General features: G+C 40.5%; 1 protein-coding gene and 1 long non-coding RNA gene across 2 annotated transcripts in view; both read left to right on the top strand.

The window, feature by feature from the left end:
- Positions 1–16,724, top strand: part of LOC143216931 (uncharacterized) — a 157,137-nt gene that overhangs the window by 29,067 nt on the left and 111,346 nt on the right. The window contains exon 4 of the long non-coding RNA XR_013010679.1: positions 10,591–10,709. This is a non-coding gene — a long non-coding RNA (uncharacterized LOC143216931). The remainder of the gene's footprint in view (positions 1–10,590; positions 10,710–16,724) is intronic.
- Positions 14,012–16,724, top strand: part of Tmtc2 (Transmembrane O-mannosyltransferase targeting cadherins 2) — a 547,199-nt gene continuing 544,486 nt past the window's right edge. Inside the window, exon 1 of the mRNA XM_076440509.1 lies at positions 14,012–14,986. Coding sequence (XP_076296624.1) covers positions 14,901–14,986 — 86 coding nt within the window. The 5' untranslated portion in view covers positions 14,012–14,900. The remainder of the gene's footprint in view (positions 14,987–16,724) is intronic.

The following is a 16,724-nucleotide window of genomic DNA, read 5'->3' as shown; positions in this document are numbered from 1 at the left end:
GTCAGGGGAAAGGAATGAGATACAGGGGAGCATTTGCGTGTCGGCCGTATATTGCCCATACGTTCACTATTAATGCGTTAGCTGCCATATACGTGTACCGCCAACAGTACGCGACGTTTGTCTATGCCAGAGCATCTCTACCCCTCTAAGCAGATTGTCAAACGATCTATTTGATAGCGGTCGGGATACGAGTCCCATCAGTGGAATGATGCGCTTCACCACCGACAGTTCACGCATTAATTATTAATTTTATCTTGCACTCGGTCGGGCAGGGTTTTACATAGCACTATTACAGTGACCTACTCCGGATGGAACTAAATAGGGCAACCCTTGTTGGCTTAGAGATGCCTCCGATCGGGGATTCACAGCATAGAATGCCCGCCACGTGGCGGTCATGACCTCTTCTTGCCGGAGCTATTCGGGTCATCGACAAATTCCTTCGTGCGATTTTTTTTGCTTCGGCCATTGTAAACATTCCTTACGATCCCCTATGGATGCCCTATTGTGCAGCGGCCTCGTGCACCCACCGACAGTGGATTCCTAAGACAATACCTTTCCCGCTGCTATTCTATCACCGATTTGTATACGGGACGAGCTTGTACAAAGCGTTAGAACCTCCTCTCTGAGGAACTATAATAGTAGCCATCGACTTGACCCCTTAAACAACTATTTATTTTTGGGTTGTAGCGATTGGGAATTCTTCACCGTTCGAGTTTATAGTTATTGTATGTCTGTGTGACATTAGCTACTACACTGCAGAGTTAAAAATATGTGTTGTCACTTGGAAAATCATTGACGACCTTCAAATGACCTTGAAGACGACATATTTGCCTGCTTGAACAGTACAATATTTTCGTGTTCAATCCTAACAGATTTTAGGTCTTCTATTTGTCGTGAATCGCCCTGTATGATTTATATTCGACGATATTAAATATTCGAAATGTTTATTTCATTCTTAACCTTCTATGTGTGTGTGTGTGTGACCTTGGAAGTTATTAAGTAGGCGAACACTACTATATTATCTTGAAATGCACTTTAATATGGGGATGTATTTTTTTTATGTAACCAAAGATTTTGTAAAATTTATAGATATATGAACAAAGAAGAATAACAATATAGAATATCTTGGATAGTAATTTATATGGGTATCTCTAATGATAAAGATCATTTTTGTGAAATGAGTATACAGTGTGGTACAACAGTCACCAGACCATTTTAAAATAGAACGACAATTTTCGTTTTTAAAAATTCACAATTATTCTTTCGTGAACAAATTTTATTTTCAAATGGTCTACTGATCTTTCTGCCACCCTGTATTTCTACATTCAAAATTAGTGCCGAATTAAAGTACAAGGACACGAAATTCCGACTGTTCCGAATCTGTTAACGATGAACTTTTACATTCAACAGGCTGTGCCCAAACTTGAATGTCCTTATTATTTTCAAGAAAAACGTTAGCTAGCAACACTCCGTGTATGAAAGCTCTGTATGAAACGTGACCACTTGACCCGAATGGCCAATAGAAGTCAGGAGACTAGACAAAACTAAAAGGAAGAGGTCATCTGTAAGTGTCTGTGACTATTTTCTGCAGAGTCATCTACCAAGCCCAGCAGGAAACGGACCATTCACTTTTCTCCCTGTTTTTCACACGTTGTAGCAGAGTTTTCGAACTGTTTTTGGCTTGCAGCCCTCTTTCCGAAGTTGTTTTGTACGGCACCCTCTTCGGTTCACTCTTTTATGGATAGCCCGGGTATATGAGTACATATCTATTGCTACATTCTCCTTAGCAATTTCTATGTGACTTCAGCAATTGAAGTATGTAAAACTGTTTAAATATTCAAATCTCTCAATCAATCCCACTGAAGTGTCTGTGTCACTTTAAACAATAATAATTCTTGTGGAAGAACGAAGGTGGAAATGATTCTTGCGGCATCATATTAAGGAAAAGTATCTTGAAAATATTCCAATTTGAAAAAATGCCGGACTCGAAAGATGTTCCACGTGAAAGGGAAATAACTTCGACAACTTTCATTAGAGAGAGAGCGCCCATTAAGATTATTTAATAGATGACGAACTGTAACATACTAAATTTGAGGTATGCATCTTTAAGGTAAAAGAATGCTCTTCATTAGAAAAGAAACCTTTGTTAGAAATATTATATAGGTTCGGCAGGGTTCACAAAAGAAAATGAGTAATTCTCTTTCGATAGAAAATCATATTCACAAAATATTAATTTTTAAATGCTTGTTCTAATTATAATTTCTGTTAAATTTCATTAATATCGATAGTTTCGGCATTGTTAAACATTTAGAAAGTAATGTAGACGCCAGACATAGACGTTCCATCTTTTTATCGACCGTATAATTGTTGATAAAAGATGTAATGATGCTCTCGGCGCACTGGTTCGATCCAATTTTACCTCAAAGCTACTTTGCAATTTAAATTAAACTTTCGACGTTTCGATCTATGTTTAGATCATTTTCAAGAGAAATAATATAACTGCGTTTGCTTAATGAAATTATTTTAACTAATTTGGAACAGCACGTGTTCTGTTGCTCCAAATTAGTAAAATAATTTCATTAAGCAAAAACGCCGTTATTATTTTTCTTCAAAATGATCTAAACATAGATCGAAACGTCGAAAGTTTAATTCAAATTGCAAAATTGCAAAACAACACGTGTTCTGTTGTTCCAAATTAGTAAAATAATTTCATTAAGCAAAAACGCCGTTATTATTTTTCTTCAAAATGATCTAAACATAGATCGAAACGTCGAAAGTTTAATTCAAATTGCAAAATTGCAAAACAACACGTGTTCTGTTGTTCCAAATTAGTAAAATAATTTCACTAAGCAAACGCAGTTATTATTTTTCTTGAAAATGATCTAAACATAGATCGAAACGTCGAAAATTTAATTCGAATTGCAAAATTTCAAATATATACAGGAAATGAAGGAGGGGTGGAGGTAACTACAATTATATTAATAAACGCATTTATATGCTGTACAAAAAGCCACAAAATTCTAAGAAGCTGTGTCATTGTACACATAATTGTTTTTCTAATTGAAATTGAAAAGCAGTCAAAAAGACTTCCTTAGGCAATCTAGTGTTAACGATTTTCGCGCAGCACGTCATCAAAGTATAGTCCTTCACGAACATTTTACAAAAAAATTCCAATTGAATCGATGAAAAACTGAGTGAGTTGTCGGCAGATTTTTGTCCAAACAGATCGGTTTCTTGCCCAGTGTGCGCGCCGTGCGGAGGGTCGAGAGGTTGTTGCTTCTGTTTCGCTAATGGGCGGCGTGTATCACGTAAGAATCGCGGTGTCGGTTGCGTTCGACCGTTTCCTCGAGCGAGTTCGGGGCACATGCACGCGGCGTGCGCGCGGCCGCGATTAGTTCGCACGATAATTCGCAACGAGGCGCGTATAACCGAGGTTGTCCGGGTGGATCGCGTGGTCGCCGGTCATCGTATCTCTGCCCTTCTTCCCCCGCCAACGCGGCGATGTCCGGCCGGCCAGCATCGCCGGTCACCGGTCGCAACAACTACGGTTCTGCGCGTTGGAGGGTCCGCATTAGCCCCATTATCTTAATCTAGCAGCGCGTGAGACAAATAACAGGGTAGCCCCTCGGTATACCTCGGGCGACCCTACGCCGCCAACATGGCGTGCCCCAACGCGATCTACTCAATCCCCCCTCAGTTCTATATTACAGCTACCGGAAAGTCATATTTTTTTCGGTACGAAAGCAACATTTTTTTTCCGGGCCGCTGGGTACGCTGGTTATCTAATTGATTAGTGGATCGTTGTCGCGATTGAGCGCACGCGCTAAACCCCCCCTCCCCCGTCGATACACAACATGTCGCGCCTGCCGCCGCACGAACACAACACGGATACCGTCGATTCGATCTACCGAGGAAATACTGCTCGATAAGTAGCCTACCCAGGGGCTCTGGAGGCGGGCTTTTCCAGGAAGCGGCTACTTGCACGCCCGTGCGATCACACTCGCGCTCCCCTTCCACTTGACGCTGATCCGTTTGCTGCTCCGGCTACATATTGCTATGACTACATATATTGGCTGGGTTACTAAATGTTGTCGCTTTAACCCACACTCCTGCACAAAGTAATGGTACGTGTTAGATACAGTCAATGTAAAAAGTATTCGTACAGTCTTTGAAGAGGTGAACCCTTCTAAAATTGGAACGAACGGTTTGAGTCTTTTTTTAGATGTTGGAAGGATTAATTTATTAGGTAGTAAATCATTTTTCATTTACCCGCACATCCCTAATTAATTGTGATTTCGTATTTCAACAAGAAATTGAATCTACGTCAATAATAGTCAATCAAGAGGGTTAGCCCTTCTAAAATTGTACCGAACGGTTCGAGTCTTTTTTTTAGATGTTGGAAGAATTAATCGAGTCTTTTTAGATATTGGAAGGATTAATTTATTAGGTAGTAAATCATTTTTCATTTACCCTCACATCCCTAATTAATTGTGATTTCGTATTTCAACGAGAAGGCGATTCTACGTCAATAATGGTCAATCAAGTGAATAAAAGTCAATCAAGAGGATTAGCCCTCCTAAAATTGGACCGAACGGCTTGAGTTTTTTTTTAGATGTTGGAAGGATTAATTTATTAGGTAGTAAATCATTTTTCATTTGCCCGCACACCCGTAATTAATTATGATTTCGTATTTCAACGAGAAAGTGAATCTACGTCAATAATAAGTCAATCAAGACAGTAAACCCTTTCGAATTTCGAATTTCAACAAGAAGGTGAATCTACAATCTACATGAATAATAGTCAATCAAGAGGGTTAGCCCTTCTAAAATTGGACCGACCGGTTTGAGTCTTTCTTTGAGATGTTAGAAGGATTAATTTATTAGGTAGTAAATAATTTTCTTTTGAAAATTGCTATTGGTCGCAATTGAAGGAGGAAGTAAAGATGACAATTTTTCAGATTTTTACCTGTGTCTGTAATTTAGAAGGTGCCTGTAGACGTAAGTAATTTATATACAGTAAGGAGCATAACTGGATACCACACACTTTAAATCAGAACAACTTTTTTGTGAATGGACCAAACGACTTCAATTTCTCTGTAAAGCTAGAAGTGATAGTTTAGTAAATGACGTCTAATAAATAAGTTGAAAAAATGCATTTGGTCGGAATTCTGAAAAACAATAGTAAAAATTGATTTTTTTACAGGTTTTTTAGCTGGGCCGATAACGAAAATTCAAAAGATGTGTCTGGTTAACTGGTATAAATTATATACGCTCTGAAAATTTCATTGAAATTAGTTAATTGGCTTACAAGTTATAAACGATCAAAAGTGGTAAAATTGCAATTTTTCAAGATTTTTGCGTTTTTACCAATTTTGATCGATTATAACTCGTAAACCAATGAACCAATTTCAATGAAATCTTCAGAGCGTATACAATTTATACCAGTTGACAAAACACATTTTTTAAATTTTCGTTATTGGGCCAGCTAAAAAAGTTGTAAAAATCAATTTTTAGTATTGTTTTTCACAATTCCGACCAAATGCATTTTTTCAACTTATTTATTAGACGTCATTTGCTAAACTAAGTCTTCTAGCCTTACAGAGAAATTGAAGTTGTTTGGTCCATTCATATAAAAGTTATTCTGATTTAAAGTGTGTGGAATCAGTTATGCTCCTTACTGTACATGCACAAAGCTTCGTTAGTAAGCAAAGTTGATTTTGAAGTCTGTTTTAGAAAGGGTTTTTATCCATAAGGAATAATTAAGATTGTAGCCCTTTTCTTCCCATACAACTTGTGTTAGATTCGTTTTAATAAGACATTAAACTGTTTCGATAATACCATATCATTTGTACTTACACTTTCTACGATTAGATACGCACGAGTTGAATGCGACACCGTGTGTATTCCTGGTGAGTGAGTGACAAGTAGGGTGACCACACGTGCGTGTGCAATGCGTGTGAACAACGGACATCCCCTGACAGGTAGGCACATACTTAGGTGGCGGGTATTTATTCAACGTCTATTATATGTAGCAGAGCAAAACTTTAAGATGGAGTGTAATACAGTAAAGTGACAGTAAAAATTGAACTGTCATAAGGATTTCATGCAACTATATTATATTGTCTTAATTCGATCTTTAATGAAAAAATTCATTCGTCTTAACTGTACAACATTTTAGTCAGATGCGGGAAGTAATATTTTTTAACAATTGTTAAAAAGATCTTGAATGATATTATACGTTTCCTTGAGTAATTATAGTCACTGAATTCCCAATGAAAGGGTCTATCACCGTTAGAGTTTAGAAAGGGGTGGTTTCATTTAAAACAAATATTTCTATGGCATCGTGTTAGCCTCATTGGTTTAAGGTTTAAAATTAGTTTATAAAAGTAATGCTTAAATTTACGATTATGCAAGTTCCTAGACTCTTACATTTTTTTATAAATTAAAACATGTACAAGCAATTAACATTTCTGTAAGATTAATAAAATCTCATAGAAGATTAGATTACCTACTTTGATGTTGTATAATTTTGCTGAGTGGTAGTACAATAATCACTCCGTGATCAGGTGATACTTATCAAATCGACACTCGTGTTGAAACGTTGTATCGATCCTCGGAGATCAATGTCTCTTCGCTTCAAGTATCACCGAGATCCTCACGGGGTGTGAAAAAAGTTCGTAGTCACGGAAGAAAATCCTATCAAGGAACATTACGCAACCGCCTCCCTCCGACTTTGATGAAACTTCGCAGGTTCAGCCAAAAATAAGGGACACGTATTTTCTTTATCGGAAATTCAGATTTATGGAGTGAAACAACCCCCCCCTGGAAATTGGCACTCAAGAAGTTATCTCGGAAACTATTAAAGATAAAACTGTAGTTTGAGTGACAACGTTGTTAGCTGTGATTTTTTCGCACGTAACAACGCGACGAAGATGAGATTAGCTACCCCCTATTTTTATACTGTTATATTTTCAAATTATCTTCGTCCTGATATTAGAAGGGTGGAATATAAGATCAGCTACTTCTTCCTTTTATACTTCTACATTTTCATATTTTTATAATTTTTATACTACGGTATAAAATATAATACTTTTGTATTTTCTGGATACTACCTTCGTTTTGATATTGAAAGGGTGGAACACTTACTTCTTTTGCACTTTTATATTTTTATATTTTGTAATCCATTAAAAGGGTGGAATACAGGATGAGATTAGCTGCTTCTTTTTTGTTATACTTTTATATTTTCTAGAAATTATCTTTGTCCTGATTAAAAGGGTGGAGTACAAGATCAGCTAGTTCCTCCTTTTACACTTCTACATTTTCATATTTTTATAATTTTTATATTACGGTACAAAATATAATACTTTTGTATTTTCTAGATACTTCTTCGTTTTGATATTGAAAGGGTGGAACATAGAGTCAGCTACTTTCTCCTTTTACACTTTTATATTTTAATATTTTATATTGTACTAAAAGGGTGGAATATAGGATAAGATTAGCTGCTGCTTTTTTGTTATATTATACTTTTACATTTTCTAGAAATTATTTTTGTTCTGATTAGAAGGGTGGAATATAAGATCAGCTACTTCCTCCTTCTATACTTTTATATTTGCATATTTTATATTTTATATTTCATTAAAAGGATGGAATACAAGATAAGATTTGCTACTTCCTATTTTTTACACTTCCGACTTTCTAGAAATGATTGTATATTCTATCTTTCAACAATAAAATTAAAAAATTATGTACATTTGGTATGCACACGGGGAAGTGCCGTAGAATAATTCAGAAGTCGAAGAGAAGAGTGCACACATTATAAACGTCTATCAGACTTCTACTTGCAACAATTACGACGTCTGGACGAAAGCAATCATTTGGCGAACTTTTCATCTGCACCTGGCATGTTTTGCAGACGAACAGTATTTTCGTTGTTGCGTCGGTATCGGTCAGTCGGAGGAAATACGGGACTCGTGACTGTGGAGTCACGTGCGTCGGCAGTCACGAGGGATCCAACCATCTGGGGTCGCAGAGATGAGGCAACAGAAGAAGGTGGACAAAGGTCATTGGAAGGGAGAAAGGGTTGGAGGGGACTGCGTGTACGTGCGCCGTAATATACGTCGCCCCATGGTCTCGACCCTTCCCCTCGTATATAATCGCCTGCTGCCCATTCCGTGCGCGGAATTGTTTACCCGTGCTCCGTTCCGGGACCCGCCGCACCCGCACCCGCGCCGCTGACTTTCGATCGGTCCTCGTTACCCGCGACATCCACGCGTCGTGCTTTATGCGACGAGGAGCTAAGTGGCGGCCGGCTTGATTAGAGGTTCAATCGCGATTGCTCTTTTCTTTTCTCTACCGACTCGTTTGATCGCTCGTGCCCGCTCGAGACTAATCGGTCGCGCGACGCTGTTCCATAATTAGCTACAATAAAGGTGAATTCTTCTCGATCGAAAATTGAATATACAGGGTGGACGATTTATCTCAAGACATTGAAATATCTCGAGAACTATGCATCGGATCAAAACAAGTGGGTAATGAAAGTTGTTCGTCGCGTAGGGGGACATCCAATGATACCAAACTCGACCTCCCACCGCCACCCCCTGGGGGTAGGTGTGGGACAAGATAAAAAACTCAAATGGGAACCCCCATCTTTCATTGCGGATTTGGATTCTCCAGAAAAAAAATACACAAATTTGACGTAGGAGTTTTTGCATTTTGGTTCACAGATGGCGCTGTAATGGACAAAAATCGAAATGGGTAAAAAATCGTTGAATATTGGGGAGATATCTCGAGAAATACACATCAGATCAGAAAAATAAGTAGATAATAAGATAATAAGTAGACGTATTTGATATTTTTAAAAATATCAATTCAATAACAGCATAATTGACCCACACCCCCACCTCCTGAGGGTGGGAGAGGGAGTCATTTCAAAATCTTCAAAGAGAAATCCTTTTTTTATAGCAAATCTTCCATTGATTTCTCCATTTGATATAATATCAAATCAATGGTTGATTTTATAGCAAATCTTTTTTATAGCAGCCTTTTTTTATAGCAAATCTTGGTTCACTTTTGATTTCTCCATTTGATATAATATCAAATCAATGGTTGATATATCAAATGGAGAAATCAATGGATAACCACGATTTGCTATAAAAAAGGGTTTCCCATTGAAGATTTTGAAATGATTCCCTCTCTCACCCTCAGGAGGTGGGGGTGGGGGTAAATTATGGTATTATTGAATAGCATTTTTAAAAATATCAAATACGTCTACTTTTATTTCTCTGAGTTCTTTGTTGTCACAGCAAACGCAAAAAATGTCTCTTCGAGAATGATCCACATAAGGATCGAAACGTCGAGAAACATGTTTAATTAATTGCACATTTGCTGGTTTCTATAAATGATCGAACTCTGAGCCGAAACCATTAAATTCATTATATGTATATTAGCTACAATGTTGCGTAACACGAACAGGATATGATTTGATAGCGACTTAAAACTTAAATTGCAAGTTATTTATACTAGGATCTAATAAAGAAATGGGCACAGAGGTAAGAAACAGTTTATGCTGAAGAATTCGACTCTATCTAAATTAATTTAACCTATACAAATAACGACAGTAATTTAGCCGGCAATTAAGCGGTGAAATAGTCGATTCCGAGCGAAAACTGTCCATTAAACCGGTGCAGTCGGACGACTTTAATTCTCGCGTGCGCATTAAAATAATTGCGAGTTCGAACAGACTGTCTTTCGTTTGTAACCAGTGATACACGCCATCCCGCTAAGTATACTATCACCGGGCGTAACTGGCACGGTTAAAACAATACTCGTGATGAATGTACGCTTCACGCAGCCCCTTGCGCGCAATTAATTATTCGCGACTATAGTGATTAATCGTGGTAATTTGAGCGAGCACGGGGGCTGAAACAGCAACAACGGCGGACAGAGTTACATGCCTCGAAACCGTATTTAATAACGTGCTGCTACGCGCGCGGGCCGCGCTCAAAAGAAATCTCTGAATCCCTTCAGCACCTGTTGTCTACTACTCTTGCCTTCCGCGTCAGCCCTTTCCATCCGTTCGCTCGCGATCGCTATCTACCTTATCGTTCGCAGCACCGTGCCGGAAATGGATGCTGGTCGATACCCCCTATCAGGATGCACCAACCCCTCTCCATCCTCTCCCCCATCCCCATCTCTTACGATAATTTAATCCCGGTGCGGGGCTAATTGAAGCGGGATGCCCGTCACTGATAAATAAGGTGCGACATGATGAACTAGTGACAAGCGCACCGGGCTTCTCTCTGACAAAGGACTCTCACTTTACCAATGGAAAGACTGTCGTCCTGTTCACCGGATCCTCTCGCTCGATATCTAGATGGATCGCCATCTGGACCTTCCATATGTTGTCGGTGAAATCGGTGGTCCACCTAAAACCAGTGAGCTGTGCCAGTGATCAACAGCGGTCCACAACGATCGGTTTCTATCTCCTGGGATTTCTGGGAATCAGCTCGCAGAGTGGTTTTCAGGATCTTTGTTTCCCCGACCTACATACATCACGCGAGTCTAATAGAATAATCTCCTATCGTGGTTGCAGGTCGCAAACGTTATGCACCTCGATTACGACGGCTGATGGAGGTGCGGTGAGATCATTGACACCTCGAGCGACTTCAGACAGTGTCCAACCGTCATCGAATGGGGGTCTACGCGTCACTTGTGAGTTTATTTTTGTTCGTCTTCCTGGTCTTTCTTATATTCTTTTTTAAATTTTAGGGCTGTGAGGGTACCCGAAAATACGGGCTGAGTTCGGGCCGGTAACTTTTTCGGGTTTTTTCACTTGATTTGGGACCCGAAACACAATTTGGGACTCGATTTAAAATTCGGGAGTCGGTACTGCATTGGGAACATAATTTTTCACCTTAAGGGAGTCTTTTCCAGCAGACGACGCTCGCGCGTGAACACTCGCACACCGCTAGACCACGTATACGTACGCGAGGATTGCAAGGGTCCTGGATTCGACTTCTGATTTCTCGATAATGTAAAGACGGGGTTTTTTTAGTAGACGAAATCGCTAGATGGAAGATCAATCTAGGGCGCTGTTTGCCTCAAAAGTCCTTCTTTTACGTTTTCAAGCAATAGTTTTGCAATATTCGGCTGCATGTTGCCCGTCGGAGAGGCTATTACGCCGGCGTGACTGCAGCGCCATCTGACGGGCAACATGCAGCCAAATATTGCAAAACTATTGCTCGGAAACGTAAAAGAAGAACTTTTGAGGCAAACAGCGCCCTAGATTGATCTTTCATCTAGCGATTTTGACTACTACAAAAACCTGTCTTTGCACTATAGAGAAATCAGAAGTGGAATCCCGGACCTTTGCAATCCTCGCGTACGTATACGTGGTCTAGCGGTGTATGAGTGTTCACGCGCGAGCGGCGTCTGCTGGAAAAGATCCCCTTAAGTTTTTAAATTTCGAACTTTAAATCGGGCCCCGAAACTCGGGTACCCGCACACCTCTAGTAAATTGTAATTTCGTATTTCATCAATGTGCATGGGTTCTTTCAATTCCTCTCCATTTAAACAAACTGGAGTCATTTATTTATTGCAATACACGACTAATATGGATCTTATATGCGTCTTCAAACACTATTTGATGTCTACGCAAACGTATTTTTCTATTTATTATTAATACGTCCTACGTCACGTGCTCTACCGATGGTTCTAAAAATCTAATTTTATATTAAACTAGCAGCCCCCGGCACAGCTTCGCCCGTGCTAAGAGTGAGTAGAATTTAGATTTTGGTCTTATAAAAAAGAGAAAAAAAAGAAAAACAGCGTAAATACCTCCATGAAAAAATACATATATGTGCCAAGTTTCATGTTGATCGGTCGAACAGTTTCGAAGTCTATTAATCATATATATACAAACATCCACTTTTATATATTAAGAAGATTTAAGACTGAAAAATATACAGGTGTCAATGGTAAAATTGGCAAGAAGGTGAATCTACGTGTGAATAATAAGTCAATCAAGAATCCTAACATTTATACTCCTCAATCGCTTCCACTATTGTTACACTCCCATTATTAACAGCATGCATCATCCAATAGAAACACGAACATAATTACTCGTAATAGACACGCAAATCACTGGCAACGCTCGTTCGTCACACCTGTTGTACTTGTTAACGCGTTCACAATTCGGGAATCTCAGCTCGAATATACTGAAGACAATAGCCTTTTAAAGTGTTTAGGTGTACTAATTCTACGGTGTTATTAGCAATTATTAATTTAGTTGTAGATAATGCGATAATATAATAAAATAAGACTGGACTGGTTGGTTTCATACATAATATCATTCTATTTAAAAACAAAAAATAACGGAATTGACCTTCACATGTCCTCTACGCGTCCACATGGTAAAAAGCTATTAACATGAGATTATGCCACCTATAAACCAAGCAAATTTCGTCCGGTACATCTTTTCTATTACCAACACCAACCGAGTTATTCAAGTGGCATGTTCTATTGGGTTGACAAATAGGTTCGTTCGGTGTTTTAAAGTAGAATAAATCACAAAAACCGAACGAACGTATATGCATCAGTATTTCCTCTCTATGTAACATGTTAACTAGACCGCGAATCTTTATGCATTTGCGAAAAAACCTGTTGGGTGAAATATAAAACAGTAAGAAATTAGAAAAATTTAAGAACATGGCAATATTGCTTTTACTGTAACAAAGTCATTAGGAGATAAAATCAATATTTGTGTTACTTCTGCTTCCCACAATCAATGCAGAACATTTTTATGTTGCATATATAGATCCGCAGTCTAGTGATAATGATGCATTCTCTCGTGAACGAGATCTCGACCGCTTCTTCTTCTTGTAGTCAGGCATTTTCCTAGATAAGACCTTGTTAGAATTTACCTTTCCTTTTGAGCGCTATGCGAAAAACGTTCTCGATGCTTTGGCACAACGAAACAATATGAGAATAGAAGAATAATTAGGGACAAATAGACGATGGAAGAGCGCCAAATTCAAGTTCAATACGCGCTGAACGTTGTGATGTGAAGCATGACAAGCATGACTACAGTACTATCATTGAGAACAAGACATATAATATAATGTATCATTATCGAACGTATCAGTACCACCGTGAGCTCAATGTGTCAGTACCTTCAATCCTCATAGTCATTCTACAGGTTGTAGATAGGGGTGCGCGAGACTCCGAAAATGTCGGATGCCTCACAGTCAGCACGGGTCGGCAAGACATCAGGTTCTCGAACATTTCGAGACTCTCGAATATACCGGGAGTTCCAAGAATCTCCAGGAACCCTTTCGTCCTCCGAAGGTCTCAAAGCAAACTCGCATTACTTCCTAACCCAATATAACCGTATCATTCAATCACCATGAAACATCGCGCCCATTTTCACTTATCCTCTGGATATTAATTCATCAACTCGTGTTTGGCCATCAGAGTGAAGACACCGCAGCGAAGCACGCGATCACTAGCCGGGCGGCAACATTATCCTTCCAGAGGTCCTGCGAGGTAGCGGGTACGTGGCAAGACGGTGTATCCGCTGAAGTCGTGGAGCGATTGCAGCCATGAGGCAAGCCCATGGGGCTAGCCCACGGGGTAGTCCCGGCGTTACGCGTCATTTTCCAAAAGGGGCAGCTATCGGTCACCGTCGGCGGAGTTGCGGTTAATCCAGTCCGTTGGTCGCGGTCGTGGTCGTGGTCTCGATGCTGGTCGTAGTCGGAGACGTGCTCGCGGCCGGTCGTAGCAGGCTGTCTCGCGAGCAGCGAAGAGGAGCGAAGAGAATAGAATAGAAGCAAAGAGAAGAGAGAGGCGAATAGAAGGGAATAGAAGAGAGGATAGTAGAAGTGACGAAGGAGGACCAGGAAGCATATCGGAGGAGGCAGGAGGAGGAAGAGCAGAGGAGCGGGTAAGCGCAAGCGCCCGTCCGATCGATGCCCGTCTCCCGCTCGTATAAAGCGCTCGTCCTCGGGGGGCGCGCGACAGTTTGCGTTCCGCATTCGGAACATGCGCCGCGTCGCGGGTACACAGTGCCGCCTACCAGTATCTCCGTTCGTCCTCGTTGCCAGTGTTCGCCGCTGTACCAGCTTGTCCGTCGAGTCCACCGCGCCGTGTGCAGCTACCGTTCTCTGGTGACCGCCGCGAACGGTTCCACTGGCCGATCATCGTTTACGCTTCACGTGTCTGTTGTCACTCGTCGACAACAACAACGAAGCCGAGTCGTTGTCCGATAGGGGATGCAAAGATCCCCGTTGGCCAGCCGCGTTGTCCGCGTCGTCGTTGCAGCCCCCGGTTTGATCAGTGATCGCGAGAAGAGGATCAATCGTCTGGGGTAAATCGAGTGAAAGTGGTTAGAGCGACCGGGCGCTAAGTGAGAAGATTCGCGCGCGATCACCAGCGTTCTCCTCCTCCTCCGCGTTCCACCGAAGAGATCTCTCGGATGTGCCAGCTGTACAGGGAGCAGCCTGTTCACTGAATACGCGAGCTGAGACCCAGCTCTGTTCCGGCCGACACCTTTTCAACTGGTGCGACGTTCGAATCGGAAGATAACCCCTGTTCGTCCTGGTCGCGACGCGGAGCAAAGCGTCACGGCTCGGCGAAGCTGCGGCTTGATTACTGGCTCGTTTCTCGCGACGTGTCACCGACATTCGTCCCGGGCGAGATACATCCGGGCAGGCGTCAGAGCGGCGGTCACTGGACCGTCCGGCGGACGTCTCGACCGCCGTACGACGAGCCGCTGGAATCAGGAGGTGGAGGAGGAGGGGCTGTGGAGGTGGTGGAGGAGGAAGGCCCGCGGACGTGCAACAAGTTAAGAGGCCGCCGCTACCCTCGACATCGCTGCCGCCGCCACCGTCCTCGCCACGATGTGACATGGATATCCTAGCCCTAGCCTGCGCCCTCGTCGCCACGGCCCTTTACTGCAACACCTTGCACGCCGGTTTCGTCTACGATGATCGGTGAGTCCCCACAACCTCTACGGACACCGGATCCTACCCCGGTGGAGCTGTACCCACCGTATGTGCTCCGACACGCATCACTCAGGAATTTATGGGGGTTCTAACTACAACCTTCTCTCATAAAATGATACTTGTCTTCGACCGACACGAAGACGTAGGTCGTATCTATGAAACTGATACCAAGCTAGCCTGGAAACAGTGCGAGGATCAGAGTTGCAGGCTGTGCGAAATCCAAAGGATTGTATTTTTGCATTGGGCAAATGACCGGTGCTTGCGTCTTCAAGGCCCAACAGCACGGTCCAGGCGATGAAATTGATATCAAACCGATGAATGCTCGCAACACTGCGATCCGAAGGATTGTATATCATACCTGATATATTTCTGACCCACGTTTTCTGTGCCCATCGGTTTCTGTTCCGAGTTGAGTGATCATACGTCGAAAGTTTAAAGGGTGGATGCAGTGATGATTAAAAATATAATTATTCGGAAGTGAAAAAGATGATTGGGGAATGTTAAACAGTTAAATATGATCAGCTTTAAATCCTCAGGATATATCCTGCACTGTTGTTTCGTAATTTCAGTTTCGCACTCCAAGCACGGCGTTCTGCAGACCTTATTCACATTTTCGCAAATACTGACACGAACACGTACGAACAGTGCGAACATCTGGTCGTGAATGTTTTATTCTTTTTTAAACTTTCCTGTTAGTTAATTGTGACGTTTAGATTGCTGAAGACTATCCTGAATTTAAATTGGAAATCGAACTTTTGGGACAAGTTAGTGTTTATAAAATTTTAGCAAAACAAAGTTCAGAATTATAATTATAGTAAGCTCATATTGGCAGAATGTCGAAACCTCTAGAAATATTCGTGGTTTCGGAAAGGATTGTATGCCAGACCTGACACATTTCCATCCCACGTTTTCTGTGTCAATCGTTATCTGTTCTACGCCGGGTATTGAAACGTCGAAAGGGTGCATTTCAAAAAAGTGTTGAAAATATAATTACTCGGAAGCGAAAGAGATCATTGAGAAATGTAAAGCAGTTGAATGATTATTTTTGTTATTTTGAAATGTTGGTTTTGTATTGCAATTTCGTCCTTTCTGACCAAATTTAACAGATTGCAAATCAAGTGTTTCTACAAAAATTTCTTAAATATTGTAATGTAAAATTCACAATAATTATTTTGACCACACTGTGAATTTTAATGCAAAATAAAAATTTTCTATGTTGATTGTGAGAAACGTAAATTAAATGACAGCATGTAGCTTCTTCTAACAATTTTAACAAATCGAAAATAATATAACATTCTTGAAATCTTGTAATGTCTTCATAGTTTTATATTACATAAATTAATTTTTATCGGGAATGCATAAAATCCGCAGTCTGAATATAAATCAGTAGATGCATTTTCATGCAGTAAATCATTTGAGACAGATATATCAACAGTTGAAGCATATCGGGAATCTAAAAATTCTATTGTTCGATTTTAGAACTTATTGGAATTATTAAACAAAAGAGGACATTTCTACTCAATTAAAATAGAAACTTTTTATTTTGTATATAAATCCAGTGTGTCTGACACAGTTTATAGTTTAAAATATTGATATTTTATGCTCAGAGAATTTAATTTTTGATAGTACATATTATTAATAATAGTGAAGTGTATCTTGTTCGATCAACAAACTCACGCATTTTCTTGGTCATAGGATTATGTGGTGGTCTTGCATTACCCAAAAT

Source organism: Lasioglossum baleicum, chromosome 16 (assembly GCF_051020765.1).
Source record: "Lasioglossum baleicum chromosome 16, iyLasBale1, whole genome shotgun sequence".
In the NCBI taxonomy this organism is placed as follows: Eukaryota; Metazoa; Arthropoda; class Insecta; order Hymenoptera; family Halictidae; genus Lasioglossum; species Lasioglossum baleicum.
Note: the sequence above shows the minus strand (reverse complement) of the source record. Positions and strands in the feature narration are given on the sequence as shown.